This window comes from Malurus melanocephalus, unplaced genomic scaffold, assembly GCF_030028575.1.
Source record: "Malurus melanocephalus ecotype Western Australia unplaced genomic scaffold, MMel_1.1 scaffold_16, whole genome shotgun sequence".
Classification (NCBI taxonomy): Eukaryota; Metazoa; Chordata; class Aves; order Passeriformes; family Maluridae; genus Malurus; species Malurus melanocephalus.
The window spans coordinates 4450957-4471356 of NW_026623248.1; the positions used below are offsets into that span (position 1 = coordinate 4450957).

General features: G+C 37.7%; 1 protein-coding gene across 1 annotated transcript in view; it reads left to right on the forward strand.

The window, feature by feature from the left end:
* The window catches only part of ANO4 (anoctamin 4), a 106302-nt gene that overhangs the window by 56318 nt on the left and 29584 nt on the right, over positions 1-20400 (forward strand). The window contains exons 10-15 of the mRNA XM_057385298.1: positions 995-1050; positions 1593-1714; positions 8011-8145; positions 8916-9012; positions 9524-9584; positions 16787-16869. Coding sequence (XP_057241281.1) covers positions 995-1050; positions 1593-1714; positions 8011-8145; positions 8916-9012; positions 9524-9584; positions 16787-16869 — 554 coding nt within the window. The remainder of the gene's footprint in view (positions 1-994; positions 1051-1592; positions 1715-8010; positions 8146-8915; positions 9013-9523; positions 9585-16786; positions 16870-20400) is intronic.

Sequence of the window (20400 nt, forward strand, 5' to 3'; positions counted from 1 at the left end):
TCAACCTTGGGCTGATCACTGGGCAGATCAAAGTCCAGCTCAGCTGTAAAGGTTTTACTTTTCTGCCAGAGAACACCGAAGGAAGCGTATTCTGCTAAGCCAGTACTGGCACTACCACTGAAACTGCTGAGAAGTAATTGAATTAAWTCAGTTTGTATTGAATTAATACTTCTCATTGCTGTGTCCTTGCTGCTGTCTATCCCCTGTGAATTAGGAAAAGAATCGCAGCTCTATGCCTCTTGGTCAGTAGGGTTAAAATACCTTCAGGTTTTTAGTGTGGATATTTTGTTTTGCATTGCCTGGTAACAGTTCAGTGCTCTTTTGGTGACTTTCCAAGTGGAAAAGCACCAACATCTCAGCAAACATTATTTCTCAAGGCTCTCATTAAAGAGGGACAATGCCTGAGTGAGTGGGATGTATGATTACTTTTTTGTGCTGCATAGGAATGATTTTGATGCAAGTTCCCATTTATTTTCTAGTCTTGTACTGCTGCAGCTRTCTTTCCAGCAGCTTTCATAATACATAAACTGAACATACTTTATAAAGTTGTTATTATATGGAAATAAGGAGTTTCAGTTGCTTTTGTGTCCTGCAGTTCAAAAATGTCAAGATCTTCCCTGAAGTTTTAGCTGCCCAGTTATGCAGCCTTTCATCTAAATAYCTTTGTTAGACCTTATTTTATAAGGACAAACTTTAAACCTGGTGTGAGGTCTCCAATTTCACCAGAGTTACACTAAAGATGGATTTGGCAAATGAATCTTTAAACCTCTAGCATAATTTATGATAGGTTCTGATTAATATTTGAATGGGTCTTTCTTTGCATCGTATCTAACTTATCAAAATCTATAAAAGATTAATTTTTCTACAAATATCTTTTACGGTCAACAGGGCTTCAATCTTCAATTAGCCAGTGTATTATGAAGATGYGTTTTGCTTTTTACTCAGCCATTTTTCTGCTCCTGTTGGTAAATAATTGAATACTTTTTATTCTTAGGTCTGAATCGATTGCTCAGTAATGGCTCCTATGAAGCTGCATTTCCTCTTCATGAGGTATTTTTCTCAATTCCTTTTTTCTTTTTGAAYGGACATTTCCCACAAAAATGAATTCTTAATTGTATAATTATTTATCCTCAATCTTATTAATGTCTGCCTCTGACATAGTTCCATTTAGCAATGGGGAAGTTCCCATTAGTTCCATTTCCTCTGGGAAAAAATMGGGGTATTTTCTTGCAAAAAGGGATGAGTAAAGAGAGTTGTTCTGGATCTATTCTGTAAAAACTATTCGAGTTAATATATCAGTATGTTTTCAGAGAGGAAAAACCATCATACTCTGGGGTTTTTTTTTKAGRTTCTCCAAAGAATTTCTTTGAATCTATAGCCTTTGACTTGAATATAATTTATTATCAATTTCTTAGGAAGAATCTTCTCAAATCTTAGTGACATCAGCTGATTTTTTTTAATGTCATATTTAGCTTTTGGAGTACAAGTATGGAGTTTGCATAAATTGTATTATCCATACTGCTAGTAAGAGAGATTTCTTAAATATTCTTTTYTGCTGTTGTTATTCATTAATGTTTAGATTTGTGTTTTAGGGAAGTTACAGAAGCAAGAATTCAATAAAAACCCACGGGGCAGAAAACCACAGACACCTGCTCTATGAGTGCTGGGCTTCCTGGGCAGTGTGGTAYAAATACCAGCCACTAGATCTTGTAAGGTAAGACTTACCTGCTTTTACTGTCACATTACAGATGCTTTGAGCACAGGTTGTTGCAATTCTGACAAAACCATGAAAAGCTCAGTTAGCTCATGTGGCTTTTAAAAAACGATCCTGAGGTCATGGGAAACCATTTTGTTCATAGCGCCACTACATCCGAAGAAATATTTATAGAGGAGTTTGTAGAAGGATCTGAAGGTGAAWGCAGTCTCCTTCTAGAGCTTCCTGACATTGTGATTTGTAATGAAGTGTTTGCAGAATATTCACTAGAGATGGAAAGGAAGAGAGAAATCTGTGGAGGCTAGATGTATTGGATTAGACATTTGTCCAGAGGAGGAGTTCTTCCTCCCCAGAGCATGGCTTTGGTGAAAGACAGGCTCTTACCATCTAGATCTTCTTTTTCCAAAAAAGCAACCACAGAATGAGCTCTGGATGAAGTTGCATGGTTCTTACAAATGAAACATGAGCTTATATTGCCAAATACGCTACTGCGTTCAGCAACACTTGTGATGGAAATCTCCTTTGTCTTTATTGCATCACCACTGTCCAGATTTTTATTCACATTGGAAGTAGYCTGAAAAGAAAAGAACACTGAGAAAGCTGAGATGTGATTCTAAGTTCTTGTAACCCTTTTAAATAACATAGTCAAATAGCCTTGCATGCACTAATAGAGAATTACATATTCCTTACACATATCCAGAGGGCCAGAGGCTTTACTGGTCATGTTGGCAGAACTATTATTGGACAGGAATGAGTTTTTTCTACTTGAAGAGAGGATTATGGAGCTACAAGAGCCTATTAATAAAGTCTTCAGATATATCAGGAGCACTGAAGATACTTTGGCCATCAGGATGGGTTATCCACAACATGTAATTGGTCCAGCATATTAATTTCCTCTTTCATAAGTACTGTAACTAATAGAAAACTTTGGTCTTATTTATTCTCAAAATTGTTTCCAGATGAAAGGTTTGTAGAGAGTGGCCCTGGAGACAGACAGTGTTACTGATTAAAGCTGTATAAAACCTATCCATTTCATAAAACAGAAAGTTTCATTTGCATGGATAAAAAATTCACCAAGAAATGCAATAAAAAGTTTTACTGAAWAATGTAATTTTTTAATGCTTTACAAAGTAATTTATTAAATCTCATAATTTAATCCCAAAATCTTTTTATTTCTTTTTTAACACACTGGATAGAAATACAGAATTTTTTTTTGAATTACACGATAGAAATTGCTAATTTATGAAGAAGCCAACAGTTATATTGAAGGTTTTTTTTTTTTACTTTCAGTCTTCCAGTATGCAATAAGATATTAATATCACAATATAAACAACTTACCTCTACAGAATTTTTTAATCATTTGTCCCTAGTGRTCAAGGCTATGGCTCTTCATCACTCCTGATTTGTGAAAGAGCTCTTGAGGCAATATCTGGTGTTTGATTTAATTTGATAATGAGTCATCTGAAAGAGTTTTTTAAATATGAAAATAAATGGTAAAAGAATAAGCAATGTTAGAGATACAATTATTCTGGACCTTGATAGCAGCCTGGGTTTAAAGCCTAAGATTTTTTAATAAGCTTTATTTTTTTTATCAGGACAGATTTTTCAAAATCTATTACAAAAAAACCAAAAAGGAAAAAGGCAATTGAAATAAACCTCCTAGACCCCCTGGCTGAGATCATGAGTGTTCTGCAGTTGTTGAGAGTAGGTGTTTACCCAAAGAGTAGAGGGGAGGGGGAGTTGTGAGATTCCCTGAGCACTAAGAGAGTCTGAGTCACAAACTGAGCAAGGTCCAAGGCTGCAGCCCCAGCCTCCCATTTGCTGCCTGGAAAACATCAACAGCTGAGATGAATTCACTGAAGGAGGGATAACAAAAAAGAGAAGGGGGTGCCTTTTTCTTCTGACTTTACAGATGCTGGATTACTCACTTTTCCTCAGTGCCTGCCGAATTTTCAGAAGATTTGAAGGTTTGGGAGRAGCAAAGGGAATGTGAGTAATCCAGAGTCTGTGACTGAATCTTCCATGTTTACTGCCACTCTCAGCAGTTCACATGTCTACTGAGCTGGAGCCTTTTCCTTGAAGAACTGACAACACCAGCAAGAACTGCTGTTCTTTTCACTTAGAAGCGTCTCAGCAGACACATTTTAAAAAGAAGCCTTTTTCAGCACCAGTTCTACAGCAGGAAAAGCTTTTTTCCCCCCATAACAACAGTTATGTGGTGCTGTGCTTGTCATCTGTAAAAAAGGAGTGTCTGGATGCTGATTCTTCCACAGGTGTCTGGCCAGAAATTATGCTGCTAGTTGACATCATGCTTTAGAAAGGCTAAGTAAATTAGATGTAGATAATACAATTATGTCATTAATAGATATGATGTTTCTACCTTAAACTCAAGTTACCGCAATGGTAAGTGAAAATGTTCATACTTCTGTGCTGCTAGATTTTCCCCTTACCTGTTAAAATGAGGTTTCCATCCCCTGTGCTGCCAATTCAGCAACAACTCCCAGATTTCATTTAATCTCATCAACTGGCTGTTATGGAGATACTAGTCACTAAAAATACATGAGAAAAAGTCATTTGAGGGAAATTGCATGATTCTGCTTCCACTCTGCTTTGAAACGTGGTAGTACGAAGGCACAGACTTGGCATAATTTACAAAGCCATTCCTATTAATCAACAGATGCAGTACCATGATTTTAATTATACTTTTCTTGGAATTAATGTCCATAGATACTTTGTCATTAATTTATGACCCTTAGAATTGATTATAATTGGAAAGAAACAGGACTTGTTATATTTATACGCTCTGGGACAACGCAAATCAACAGAAATAGTTGCAGTGATTCCTGGGGACTTTGGATCACCTCCTTCACACTTCTGTGCATAGCTGCTTCCCTCTAGATAGTKCACAAATTGCTCCCACTGCTGCTTGTGCATGTAATTCACAGGATAAAAACTGAGGGAGGAAACTATGCTTTTTAAGTTATTGTAAAGGTCTCTAAATGACCCTGGAAGGAAAAACAAATGCCTGAGTAACTTGTATTTTGCTCCATGTTTCCATTAAATGTCTTGACTGCAAACTGGCCACTTGGTTTCAATATCCTATCAAGCTTCCCTCTCCAGCCCATTACTTCTGATATGAGAGCTTCATATGTCCAAAACACCTGCTGGAAAGCTGTAGTTTCTGTGTTGTRGAAAGTTCTGTACAGGATTTCATTTTTACCTATAAAAGGGATAATAAACATAGATAGGTTCTTGTCTTGAGCCCAAATCTATCTATATTCCAGATCCATGGCTTCCTTCTCGGCAAGTTGAAAGCAAAAGATTTTGTAATGAAAGTCATTAAATACAGGATAATCCAACATCACATTTCATAGTTCTGAAATTRGACTTTGTAGCTTAATACTTTTCAAAAACATGCCATATGGATAAATATTGATATTGAAATCTTGACCCAATTAAGTCAGAGCTCTAACACTGGAATGGGTTGAGGGTATGCACAGTTCACCACTACATCACTTCTGGGACTGAAGGGTTAATATACACTCTAGCTTACAACTGAGCACCAGAAATTGTATTTTTATTATTGTTTTGATGGTACAGCATATATAAGGATAGGAGAGATAAATTATTCTATTAGGTGCTTGGAGTTTTTTTATGTCTCTGGTTTTTAGGTTAGTTGTGGAGAGAATTTTCTGTGGGAGAACCATCAAAGACTCAATTTTTTTCTGTCCATATTAATAATCTGAAAAATTGGATAATAATAAATTGGCAAAGTTTACAAGAACACAAGAATATTATCAACACTAAAATTTCAAAGAGGCCTTGAAATGAGCAGGATGATAACAGGTGAAGTTTAGGTATAAGTAATGCACAGTGATGCATTCTAGAAAAATACATCTGGAATTCTTTGTGTACATTGCTGAGCTCTGGCTCAGCGAGAACTGCCATCACTGAGGCAAGCTATATGAAATTTCTGTTCTTTACATAGTGACAGAAGAAGAGAAGCAACAAAGAGCTTGTTCTTCAGACAAATCTTTAGGGCAAATTGAAGGGAGTGACAAAGGTATCTCTACACTGTTTTCCTCTCCTGAGGGTCATGATGGACCAGACAAGCTGAATTATTTATTGGAATAAATGTAGAACTGCTCTGATTATGGTACCTAGGAAGGCTTCCAAAGACCTTCTTATTGGCATGGTTTGTTTCATAGCACTTAACTGAGTGGTATCTGAGCAGAGACCACAAAGAGAATGTGCTAACTTAGCTGGAAGACATGGTAGAATAACTCGATCCCGATGCAAATTGCAGTAGTACAGCCTGTGGCTATGATATCTCAGCTGTGTTGTAAAGGGCAATAATGGGATATCAAGGCTGTTTCTCCATATTTAAACCAATAAGTATCAAAGTAATGTCAACATCCTTCATTTATTTTCAAAACCAGGCTCAGATGCCTTTTCCTTACTTTTCAGAGATGGGTTGCTCCCATTATGGGCAGTCTTCTTTATGCACACACTGAGCCTTACTTARGTCTTCATTGGGGATGAAGGTGTTTGATCCCTAGATCAAAAAGAATACTATGATTTGCACTCTTAGATTGATGGACTCAACRAGATAGGAGGTGATTTTTGTCATTAAAGCTTGTCAGTTAGAKGGTTGGAACGAGGAAACATTCATCCTTGAGTGTAGGGAATGAAATAAAAAATTARGCTTGATGAAGGTTAGGCTGACTTCACTACCTTGAGCTACATACATGGAGAAAAATAGGTCATAAATATTCAGTGGAAGCAAGCTCAAAATGTGAATTTGCCTTTTTGGAGGTGCAGGCGTAGATGACTAGGTGACATCCTAAGTGTTAGGAAAATAATCAGGCAAAAGATTTCATTAACACTCTTAAGTCAGGTCTTAAAAAGCGGTTTGCAGTGTGGTTTTTTACATCAGACCTGCTGCCCTTGTCAGAAATTAGCGTGTTAGCATTAGCTGACCATCTCTTTAGCCTGAGATTTTGAGTCTCTGTTGAATAACAGAAGAAGAAAACTGAAAYGACAATATTTGGCTTCTTATACAGAGCTGGTAAACTCAAATGAAAACAGTCACTACAGGTCAGTGTCTTTCAGCAGAGTATGAGCTCAGGCCAGAAAGGTATTTCTCACTCTGGAAATCTTTAATAACAACTTGAAGACTGCTAATTTTGTGCAGTCCAGAACAGGTGTCCTCCAGTGCATCGAGTGCTACAGATGGTCACAGGTCTTTCCATTCTCACGGAGAAAGTTTGGCCAACGATATTTTCTGGTAGCACAGAGGAGCCAGCAGTGCTGGCTCACGGCACTTTTTCTCTGGATAGCTCAGAAGTTGCATCATAAGGGGGAAAGAGGGTTTCCAGCAGCAGCTGTTTTCAAATTGAGTGGATATGCAAGTTCAAGTTGTCTGCAAAGTCTCTGAAACACAAGCCTTTCATTTTGCCTCATTCTTTGAAACTAACCTTGCAAACAATCCCCTAACATCTCAGCAATGTGCACAAGACATCGGACACAGGACGACACAAGAGCCTGCTCCTCTGCTGATGAGTTCGACAGTTTTCTTGTGCTTAATGTATTCTCTAACACATAAAGGTTTGGTAGTGTGTGGGAGGAGGAAAAGTGCCAGTGAATATTAGCAAAAAAGCACCATTCTAGACACTTTGCTGTAGTTTTTGAGCAATATATCTTATACATTAAGATCAACTCAGACTATTTTCCTCAAGTCAATTCATGATGGACCTTACTTGCTATTCACTTTCCAGTAGTAAATTGAAATTAGTAGAATATTGAAATTAGTTTTTCAGGAACTGAGCTAAGAAAATAAATAATCAAATGAAAATGAACTGTACTGGAGAATAAATTCTGATTAATTAATTTCTTAGAAATAATTTGAGCTCAAATAATTTTTGCTGTTATGCCAGTTTTGGGGATAAAACTGATTTCAGTGCAATTATTTGGGYGGCACAGTCACACAGCCAAAAGGCAAAGCAGACCATCAATTTCCCAAATACGAAGAACTAACTTTCTTCAAGTAACTCAGTGTTTCCTTTATTAAGTGTCYATTTATCTAACTGTAAACTGTGGTTATTGAATTTTTAATTAATGTTTGAAGTTCATTCCTGAGGCAGGACCCTCAGTGTGGGTTTAGAAACCTTGCTGAAGGCTTTTTCTTCTCTTTTATCTACTCTTCAGATATGGTAGTTTTTTTTGCTACTAATGAGCAAGATTAAGTAGATTATTCTAATTAGCAGGTAACTTTGCTGTGTTGTGTTTTAAAACAGACGATACTTTGGTGAGAAAATTGGGCTGTACTTTGCCTGGTTAGGCTGGTACACAGGGATGCTCTTCCCAGCTGCCTTCATTGGATTGTTTGTCTTTTTGTATGGAGTCACCACTTTGAACCACTGCCAAGTCAGGTAACGTGGGAACTTTTATAAATAAATTGCAGCTGTGGGTTATTATGAATAATTTAAGAGCTCTTCCCGTGAGTTGTTAGTTATTTCATTTTGAGCTGTTGAATGAACAGTCGAGAAAAGACTGCTTAATTCTCAGAAGGTACCCAGCATCAAACTTCCCATGTTTTCTGCTCCTGTATTGGGATGAAAGGAAATGCTTCTTGCCCAATTCCAGTTGGTAATGGTGCTGGCAACTCAGAACAAAGTAGGGAAAAATACAACCTTTCATTGCTCTTCAACAGGCCAACACAAGAGTGAGAAATTTTCACTCTCTGTAAGGCCTTTCCCAAAGATCCACCGCAGAGAGGCATTCTTCAAAGGAAKAAATCCCTGGATCTTCTGCTGAGTGCTACACCTCTAAATTTTTGTTCCCTTAAGTCACAAGAATAAGTCAAACTGAACTAAWTCTGCAGTTACGCTCACCCTCCTCCTACCAAAGGTCACTCTGACTCAAGGAGAAGCTGGAAATGGCAAAGAGATCCTGCTAGGTTTTCCCTGGAGAACTGTGCTCTGACATTATGACYGTAAATTCTGTAATCGTGGTCAACAAATATTAATTAAACATATGCAGTTATGAACATTTTGGCTTTGGTTACAGACCAGTTTTTTTTTTTTTTTTTTCAATAAGTAACTGAACATAAGCAAAACCTATCAATCCATTTTAAGACAGAATGTTGTGCAGATTGTTGTAGTAATCAAGACATTAATTTTTGCCTTTTCTATTTTTCCAGTAAAGAAGTCTGCCAAGCCACAGATATCATCATGTGTCCTATATGTGATAAATACTGCCCCTTCATGAGGCTGTCGGACAGCTGCATTTATGCCAAGGTATGTTTTCAGCTATGCAAATAGAAATGCTTTCCTGGTAAAAGCAAGAAYTTTGTCTTTTACATTTGTCTTTAGAGAGCTTGGGTAGAAAACATCTTGAAAGGACAATTCAAGTTTAGCCAGCGTTACCATTGCCTTTCGCCAGTACTTAGTTTGGGTTGTAAAACATTTGAATGCAATTTGCACTTAGAGATTCAGCAGTGTCACAGGTTGTGTCCTAAAGGTCTGTGCTATGGTGTCCTTGACATCAGACTTTATCTTCTCATTCATCCTCCATAAAATTAATGCTTTGGGTCTGAAATGATGCTCACGCCTGGAGTCGGCCGGGCACAGTCCCAGGCCAGGCTGGCAAATAGTCCTGTCAATTCACAAGTGGATTTCACGTGCCAAGGGAAGGATCCTCAGGATTGTCAGCCCAGCTACACTCGTGATCACATTAATTTTAATATATGAAAATAGAAAATAAAGGCTTGTTTTCACAAATTGATCTCACTATTAATACATCTCTCAGGTAACCCACCTTTTTGACAATGGAGCTACAGTCTTTTTTGCTGTTTTCATGGCAGTGTGGGGTAAGTTTTCATTTTGATATTAAGTAATTGCACCATCTTTTTCTGAAAGAATGCAATGCATCATAGGCCTTTTTATTTTCCAGCACACTTCTTTTCAGACATTAGGAATATAGGCGTGAGACTTTTCTGTTTCTGCAAAAGGAAGAGGGAATTAATTGAATCGGGTTTTTATTTGATAATAATTTAAACTAGAACAAAAATATGAATGCAGTTATGTAGTGCCTATGTAGATTTTATATATATATAATTCTGAGGGGATTTCTAACCATTTTTAAATCCATTGGTACTCAGGCCTTYTCTCTATTACTGCTCAGGGTTTCTCTTACCTTAGGGCAGCTCAGTTTAGTGTCAGCATTAAAATGAAATAATGTATTGTTTCCCCACCTTGCAGAAAGGCAGTAAAACTTAAATACATATAAGCTGGTTGCCATTAAAGTAAAATGCAGATGAAATAAATAAAAGATTTCATTGAATGGCAAATTGATCCAAGTGTGGTCTAACTGTTGCCATGGAGGCTGAATTTTGCCCATAGAAATGTTCTATTTTTGGCTCAACTATTTCTCCTGCTATGTCATGTAGGCAGAATTGAAGGCAAGAGGAATCAGTAATTTCTGGCAGCACAAAAATTATTTCAAACAATCCCTAAACATGCYCAGGCTCTTAGCTGCTACCAAGCCATTCTGAGAGAAGGTTAACAACCGTAGAAAATGGCTCAATGAGGTGACTCAAAAACAGCATCCACTTCATAGCTCCAGGTCCTTGAGCTACCCAGATTTAGTCATTGTTCTCCTTTTCTTACTCACACATCTCCAACTGCTTCTGAAGAGTGTCCAAGTAATTCTTATAATTTCCATTTTAAAGTGCAAATCTCTTCACTGAACCACAAGAAATATCCAGGAGGCAGCATGGCAACCACCAGGACAACACAGATTAGACTACCATTCTGTCTCAGTTCCTTCCCCCAGTTTTGTCTTAATTAACTACTTAAATTAGGTCATAGACCAATCAAGCCTATTTATGCCATTTCATATAACACTGTCAATATTAAACTATTGCAAATCAAATTTAGAAAAATCTGATTATACAGATTTTATGTGTCTTCTTGCTATTTCATCTTTTTTTCAGAGCTGCACAGAGCTAAGAATCCCCAATAATTTATAAGCCTTAATGACTTCTTTTGGATGCATATTCAGCTTTTCTAAATTCCTTCTCCATGTGTTCACTGAAGTTGAGAATTCTCAAGACAGTACAGGCAGGGACATCTCTAGGAAAACTGATSGCTTAACACCACTGAACATTTATGCCAGTGTTCCTAACTACTGGTGAACTGGCTGCCACGAGGGAGGTAGGGCCAGCACCAGGCAGGATTGTGARTGTAGGGTATGGTTTGGGGAATGGGAAAATCCTATGGCTCCACCCAAACGGTGCTTTCTTAAAGAAGGATTTGCAGAATCAGCAGTGTGATTGTGGAGGTATTTTCCATACAGAAAAGGCTAAAGCAGGATTCGAACAAGGCAAGTCACTCTTTCCAGGGATTTTCTGGTGTTGTATTTAGGAGTTGGCTTACTGCCTTTGTTAAATGGGTTTTTAGTCTGCAGTAGGCCTAATGGCAGCTTCAGGCATTGCAGTAAATCATAGAGGAAAAGAAGAAACAATGATAGCAGTTTGACTGTGGAAATGTTTCTTCTGTCAGCATGAAATATGCTTCTGGCAAGTGCATGAAATATTGGCTGAGAAAAGTTTGGCCTTTCAGATGATCCAATTTGACAGACATTAACATATAAAATAATTACGGCAGTGCTTTCATTAAAAAAGGATGAAACAAAAAAAAGGGCAGATAGAATTACCTCTTCAGCCAATGTTTACACACTGTCTAATTGTTATATAAAGTATTTTTTTCACTGCCTTTAGATCCATTTGTGAGTTCCCATCTTTAGAGAAAAGCCTCAGACATTTGCTTGGGGGTTTCAAAACCAGGTGTGGTTTGATTTGTCTGCCTATGAAGAGGTGATCTGTTTGGTGCTTTCTCCTTTTACTCCAAAGACACCTTTAATTGATGAATTAAGTGGCTTGCTCACATTTTAAGTATAAATAAAATGCATCTCCAAATGATGAGCAAACTGCTGTGGCCAGGCTGGGGAGATGAATTACYATGACAAATACAAGCAGAGGCTGCTTGATGTAAGGAGAAGCCTGACCATTTGGTCCTGAGCCACCAGGACTTTGAAGCACAGGGACCCATTCTTTTAATACTTCATTGTGGCATAGTGAGACCCATCAAAGTATGGTTGGAATTGTCAAATGCACCATGAGACATTGGAATAGAAATACACTTTAAAATATATAATGACCCTTCACCTCACTGATTTAATTTCTGCCTAGTGTAAGCAAAGAAGTAGAAGTAATTGATGTGATAGAAAACAAGTATGATACTTTCTAAAGTATGCCTGACAGCCATATGACTTAAGGCAACTTTCATTTTTAACTGATGTATCACAGGACAAAAGGTAGTTTCCCTTCAGTGCACCTAAGGAGTTCATTCGTAGTTTGTGTAAGYTTTTCTGTATTGAAGCTTCTGTTGAAAGAAGTACCCTTTCAAACAGATTGAAGCTATAAATMTCTGATTTATAGGAAAAAGTCCCTACAATTACTAACTTTTAAAAAAAAAATTTATTGGTGAACAGATCATCATTGATGCTCACCAAGATGTAATCATCACAGTAGCTGGAAAATAATCTTTTTCTTTTAAGAGTCTYCAGACTTGATGACATTTTCCAGATGTTCAAACCTTTCAAAAATAGGAAAGCAATAGCAAATTTTGTGTTTTGTGAAGGGGAAAACACCTTCACTTTGTTCTTTATGTATGCCTTGAGAAATGTTGGGCTTGATGATAAAGTACTTYCCATATCTAGGAAGAACTTGTCTTTTTATACTGCCTAAATTAGACAGAAAGAAAATGCCTAAAAGGACAGAAAATGAGAGCAAGCTGTTAATTCAAAATAAATGTTGCTATTTAAAGAGAAGGAAAAAGTAATTCTCATTTTAAAAATTGAAGTAAATTTGATACTCAATTGACTCCCAGCRTGTTTCAGTAAAGCCAGATGAAATTGTAGATTTTTGCTTTTCCAGTTGAGGAAAAGATTTCAGGAAGAAATCTATTGCAAAGTTATTACTGTCTAGATGTTTCCTGAAGCTCTATAGCAAATTTCTGTAACTGTTCCTTAGGAAAATCCAGCAGTTTATAATTTCGAAAGCATTGCTGGAGACAKGGTAGGCTGGTGGTAGTTTCTCTGTCTGTGCTCATCTTTGGAGGACTAAGGGATACAAGAGAAGTCCTTTTTGAAATTTCCTCCTGTGTAGCATGTTTCCTTTGATAAAGGAAGTAGCTTTAGAACACTTGCTGAAAGGCAAAATTGGGAGGGGAAAAAGAGGCCTGGCAGGGAGAGTTTTAACATTTTTTTTCAAGTTATACAAAATGCCAACATAAAACCATTTTTCTGTATGTATCTGTTAGTCTAACAAAGTACATTACTTTCCCACAAATCTTGCCTCTAGCATAAAATGTTTACATTGATCTGCTCTCTGAGGAGATAGAATTTAAGGATGTTCTTCAGCAATACTCCTAGTATATAAAATATATTCTAGGAGTCAGGATGGATGTATTAAATGGTGCCCTGAAATACAATAGAGAGAGGATTTCTGAGAGAAGGTCAGGATAAAACTATTTGCTACAAGAGGCCATTTTCATTAYGAGATAAGACTCATTAGATGCATAACTTGTTACAAAAGTGTCTGAGGAAATTCTGTTAAGATAGCTGTTTGTACAAGTGGATATTGAGGACTCAGCTGCAAGGTGGAGCTCTGAAGCAGTACAAACAGTRTAGAAAAAGCTAGTAAAAGATCTGGGAGCTAAGGTCAATGAGAAATACAAAATTTCAAGCAGGATTTTTTGRAGAACACTCAGCATCTGGTTTAAGCACAGAAATGGGAAAATACAACTGTGTCCTATTGAATGTCAAAGTCACAAAAGAGTGCTGAAGTTTGTGTAGGGTATTAGTAGTTAAGATTACAATTGGAAAAGAAGCAGAGAAATTTGAAAATGCAGCACATTTTAGAAGACCTCAGTAGCACAGTCAATCAATCAAAGATGGTTATTTATAGAACACTTTAATGTATCTAGCGAAGGAAAACCGAATACTGACCTGAATAGAGGGAGAAAAGTTTAACCGTCAAAGCTGAAACAGCACTGTGCAAAACATTATATTTGCTGCTTAATGATTAGAAAATAGCTTTCTAAAGAAGCTTCAGGAACTGCACATACTTACTCTGACAGGTGCTAAATACGCTAAACATAATATGTATAAATTCCTCACTCCAGATGTGTGAAAAACAAGAAATAAAAGAAGTATTGTTCAGCAAAGATAKATCTGAGATGTTCATGCCTGGGTCTCACACACCTACTGGAGTTCTGCTCCCAGCAGCTTTTTGGAATGGAAACAAAGTGGTAGTGATCAATCAGGCCTCTTTCTCCCAGGTCTCCAAAAGTGSAGGACTACTTGTTCAGCCTGTACCAAATAATTCAATATGAGTTGATAGGAGAGAAGCAGCTCAGCCATAAAAAAAAATCAAGGAATGAACTATGCGGTGGTTCAGCAGCAGCGGAGCCCCATTAGCACTTACTAGTTGTGCTGATCACAACCAATCATACTGCAATTATTACAAACATTTATAGAAACATTAGGCTCATGATTCTCTATTAGACTAAAATCAAAGTGGCTGTTGCATGGCATAACATAATTCCAGCTTTCAGAAAAATAATTGCATGATATATGAAAATGCCTTCAAACCAAATATCTGCTTCCTTACGCATGCTTTTGACACCTTACCTTGTCTGCTTGTAGTGTTCATTTCCTAAGCACATTTAAGCTGCACTGGTTAGTATAATAAAACATAATTCTTACTGACTAAAAATTAACTTTTGCCAAACTGATGCCAGTACCTAGTTTCATGTCACATTTTTATCAGTATGCTGCAGTGGGGCAAACAGACTACTAAGGAGATGCTTTTATGACTGGATGTGGAACATATTGCCAGACTATTGTGACACTGTTAGAGCTGATACTGTGCAAGCTAGCTCATGGACAGAGAGGTTTGTGTTCTCTGTGGTTATCAATCTGTTGCTTTTCAAGGAGCAGTAAAGAGCCAAACTTCACAGTAGGAGAGAAAGCCTAACCATTGATTTGTGTTAGCTTTAAGTAGCTTCTACATTTTTTACACAAAATAAATTTTAAAAGTCCCTGTAATTATAAATAAGCTCAGTATTAATCTTTATATTATGAGCTTATTATTTCATTAGTTTCCTTGATTGTTATTTCCATCACAAAACAGAAGCACAGTTGTCACATCAAAGGGAGCATTTTCTCAAATCCTGTATATTTGATTGATCTGTCAGCACTCCACGCAAGCCAAGACCTGTGTGTATCATCACTCTGTCAATGTCCTGTTACAGTGACTCTCCACTGAGCTGCCCACTGGATCAGAGGAAGTTCAGCTGGATTATTCAGGGACAAACACCAACAGTACAAGAGAGGCCCTGTCCCAGGTCTTTGCACTTTTATTCAAGTGTGTTGCTGCTGCTGGCATCTGCCAGTGCCCTTGAAGGATTCACACCAGTGGTTTAGGGGATAACACTCTTTATTGATGTACACACTGATAGTAAAAAATTGTGATAGGTTAAAGTTCAGAGATTGACAGTGATAGTATCTGACTGCAAAAATGTATTCAAAGCAATATCCAGACAAGCTCTAATCATCAATCAAACCTAGCTCAAGATGGTCATTCTGTGAGCATAGAACATGGTTCTTACCCAATAGACATTCCTTTCAGGGAGGAGACAGGTTCAGCCTGCCCACTGATCCCAGAAGTTATGATGGAGTCTTCTCTAACTTTTCCTCATTCTTTAATTAATTTTATGCTGTTTGTTTACATTCAAGTGGAGTTTGAGTGACTCCAGTGATACATACCTTTGCTAATGAGAGTGTAAAATTCTTCTCTCTTAAAGATAAAATCAATAAAATATGGAGTGCATGCTCAGTGAGGAGTGGTCATACCTTGAAGGCAGGTTGCTTTGGGATGGAGATGTGTGTTAATATTAGTTAGGATTTATGAACCAAGTTCATCCAAGGACAATGATTTCACCACAGTTGCTGACTCAGCAGCAAGACACAGTCTCCTATCTCCCCTGGCTGACAGGTGCTATCTGGCTTATCAGCTGCAAAGTACTATCAGATCCCCTCCCTGCAAGGATTACATCAGAGCCTGACCTCTGTGTCTCCATTCTGCTCCACCTYCCATTCCATTCCCCTTAGCACGTGCTCAGGGTTGCAGATTGGGTGCATGGGSAGTCATGGTGGAATAGGTTTCGGGCATGACAACCACATTCCATGCAGGGAGCAGAAACTCTGTTTTACCCTATAATTTCCATACTGTTCTAACTTCTGCTTGAAGGTCAATATAACCTCCCAGCTTTCTCTGATTTTACTCCAGTCTYCCTCCCAGTGGCAGTCACGTGCAGGCCTGTTACTCTATTTTGAACTCTTATCAGTAAGGGCTGTACTACACAATGTTTAATTACCTGATGTAAATGCCACACCACATATACGAACTCATGTAATGTAAATAAAAGGGTTTGGATTAAAAAGGTGCAAAGCAGAAGTTTTTGTTTCCCCAGCAGTACTCTACAGACTTGTGTATGCACTGTACTGTGCTTCTGCTGGCTTCTGGTTTCTGTGTAATGTAAATGGTCTTCAAAGAGAAAAAGTTACATCTCTATCTACAATGGCCCCAAGAAACCTTCAGCTTCATCAGAAATCTGCTTTTTCAAGTAGTGATGAGTCACAGGAACAATTTTRTTCTTTGAGAGCCCTCCCTTGGTTGGTTAGAAATTAAACATTCTCATTTAGCACTAAATAAAATCTCTAAAGCCTCAATCATACTTGAAGAAAGCAAGCTAATCCTTAGAAAGCAATGCTTTTTGAAAGCAGTTTTGATCATCAGCATGATTTGCTGTTCAAAGGAAACCGTTTATGCATTTATGCAAAGGGATGAAAATAATGTAACAGCTTCATTCTTCAGTTCTGTGATAGTCATTAACATTTTCTTGAGTTAAAAACAATTTTGTATCTTTTTTCTACTTGCTGTAGCTACTGTTTTTCTGGAGTTTTGGAAAAGAAGGCGAGCAGTAATTGCATATGACTGGGACTTGATAGACTGGGAAGAAGAAGAGGTTTGTATAAAAAACTTGTACCCCTTAATCTGTATGGTTTTATTTTGCATTTATTTTCAGTTCTTACTTTGAATCATTATAGATTATGAGATAAGCATTTTTCTTGTCAGATGTTTCCTCTAGAATGTGGATAAACTTTCTCCAGGCTGAACTGTTCTCTTTTCTCACACTTTTGTAATCCAAATTAATTTGAGAGATTTCAGGGGGGAAATGCACTGTGGGAGAAATACATTTTTATTTTGGAAGCTGGAAATTCTTGACAGATCATGAACTTTGGCAAATGACCTTTTATCTTATCTTTTAGTTTGTCACTAAGGGTATTGATGGAGAGAAAGCCTTTTGAGGTTTGTGCCAGCTTCTAAACATTCAGGTGCTGGTTATCTAAGTGGTGTGGGGAGAGAGAGAGAGAGAGGAATTAATTCATTCTATGTTGGTAGAGGAATTCCCTTTAGGGAAGAAACTAAACTGCAGAAAATGGCCTTAACCTTTCCTCTGGTGGTCACTGGAAAGAAACAACATGCTCTTGGGACTGAAACTGAGGTCTAAATAGAACTAGAAAGTTTTAGGTGTCTACCAATCTGCTCTCCTTACTCTATAGAAGCCCTTGGAGAACCTGTCCTGAAGCTCTTGGAGAGATACTAAGAGGCTGCTGCATGGTCTCAATGCTGCTTTGGTGGAAGATTTTCCTTTTTATCAATCTTGCCGGCAGAGAAACAGACTGCTGAGTTATGTGATTTTTGTCTTTATGAGGCAAAGTAGTTCAGTGAGACCACAAAATGATGCAGTTGCTCATTTACTGGTAGGATTTTCTTTTAAATGTTTAATTACTAAGAAAATAACCCCAAAACATAACATGAAATAACTTACACAACTGCAATAGATTTCTTTATAACAACAGGAACATTGTTATCTGTGCACATATGCAGTCAGTTCTTGGTGGTACCTCAGGACTGTCATCACATGTATAGGAAATATTCTAATTTGATTCAACTCTCTTGAGATTAGCAGCCTGCTCTTGCCAGTTCTGGCAAGTCACAGAGGGACTGAGACAGTGCTGCCTGAAGTTCAAATAGTTGTCAGGAGTGACCTGAAGGGATCATGTCTTCTCATGGCTAATTGCAAAAAAAGCTTCTGCTGCTGCTGCTGCTGACAGGTAAAGCAAAAGACAGCTGTACCAAGCTGCAATTTCCAAGTGACAGTCTGGACATTCATGTCCCTGGAATGAGAAGGAGCCTTTAAACTAACAAAGCACAAAATACAGTATTTTCCCAGGAAGCCTAGTCTTGTTTATAGTTTGGGACATTATATTTCTTCATATTACACCATTTAACCTACCTGGATTTGGGATTATACTGATTTATAAAGCCRTCACCTGAATCTTCTATGACCAGTTGAATATTGAATTTCCTGGTAAGGTTATCCTTAAGGGATRCTTCACACTTTTTTTTTTGCCTTTTGTTTAGTTTGCTTTGCTTTAGGTTTTTTTGTTTGTTTCTTTCTTTCTTTTTGGGGTTTTTTGTTGTTTTTTTTGTTTGTTTGTTTGTTTTTTTAATTACCTTCATGTGATACCACTAAGTAATTTCTGGCTGCTATGGCAAAGCTTGGAGGAGTCTTTTACTTAGATGTGAACACAGCAGCTTCTAGCCCCTCCAGGACCACTTCCCATATTGTTTCACTCTCCTCTTTATGCTACTACAGAAAGTTCATGTCCTTGATGCTACTACAGAAAGTTCATGTCCTCACAGAGCCTGGAGGAAAGCATTCCACGATTCACTCCTGCTATCTAAGCTTTTCTGGAAGACCATCACCATGCCCATGCAACTAAGACTTTGGCTGGAATAAACACTGACAAGACAGAAGACAGTAGAGTTGCTAGATTTTTCCGTCACCAGCCAAAAAGCCTGGAAGAACTTATGGTAGTTGAAACTGCCCTCGTAGAAATATGTGTTTATTTTACTATGCCTATCAAATAGCATTACTTTGTTTTTATAAGGGATGTTTATATTCCTCTGGCAGATTATTTCAGTTTGGCCTGCAGGATGATATTTGCAGGTTGGTAATTTCCAGAGGGGACCTGCTCACTGTTGATGTCAGCTGGTCTTTTATCCTCACACCAGAGTTTTTCCAGTAAACTCTGTCAATAAGACCTCTGTCAGGACCAGTGGTGATTGTGCCTGCTCCAGGGCTATTCAGTGCACATCCTTACAGCTCTAGAGGGAATCTTATAAGTCTCTACAGCGGGAGGGAGAAGCTTTTTCAGAAGCAGTGTTCCTTCCTCAAATAAGAGGTTAAAGATGCTCACAGGAACTCAGTTGGCTGCTTCTCAAAGTTTTGTGTGTCCAGTCATTAGAAAGTATCTCATTTGAGGCACCAGTTCCTCCTTTTTTCAGCATTCAGTGGGATCCCAAGAGTAGGAGCTGATTGTCTCCCAGAGTTATCTTCTCTCAAGATGTTGCAGCCTCCAGTGCCCGTATCCATTGCCCAGGTCAAGCACTGCTTCAGGGTCGGCTCTGCCTCCTCTTCTTGGATATCTAATGCTGCACTTTTCCATTGGAACTCCGCTTTCTCCCTGAGAAAGTCACAGTTTGGAAGCAGGTGCTCCAGATAAAGAAGTGTTGAGATCATTTCCCTGTTTTGTGGTTCAAAGTCCACCTCTTCACTTTGCCATAACCTTTGTCTGCAAGCAGGATGACCTGCAAACCTCAGGCTTTGCATGGAGACTTGCTTCTGATAATGCTGCAAYTGTACCAGTGATCAAGATTCAAATTTTCAATCTACAAATCCTTTTTTACATCTGGGCTATAAAAGGAAAATATGCTTGGACTAGGAAGGATGGGACTATTTCAATAATTTACCTGTTGAAGGATTAGAAARCTCTTGGGGAAGAAAGGAGACATTTCATAAAGAAATTTAGAGCACCTCTCCTAGAGCATGAATATCTGGTCTAAGGCAATGCAGATTAATCCATATTTGATACCCAGTAATCAATATAGTTTCTCTTATGAAAAAGTTGGAATTATCCATATGTGAGGAATGGGAAGGAAGGTGAACCGTCTGTTTTATGTAGATTGAAAAAGACTCATCCTGTGGAGTTGTATGGTTAAGTTGTATGTCAGTGAGAARTCAATGAGATTTTTGTCTCTAGAAGGTGAACATTTTTCTCCTAGAAGTGCTCTTTTCTAACAAAATCACTGCTAATTAAATTTCTTCTCTGCTTTCCATTATCAGTAGACAAAATCAGATGATTGATTTATTAGTTATTTCAAAGAAATCAATTAAAGAGTTCTAATTACCATTTTAAATCTCAAGCTTTTGATAATGAAGATTGTTATTTTTATTAACATTATGCATYTAGCCTTTGCTTGCCTTAATTTTCATTGTGAAATTAAAAAATAAGGTTTTGCTACAGAGGGAAATTTATTAATTCCTACCAACAATACACTGAAAAAAAAAAAAAAACATTTATAAGGCTTATTATCACTGTGTAATCACCTTYCTGTTCCAAATGAAGAGACAAATAAATGAAACTAT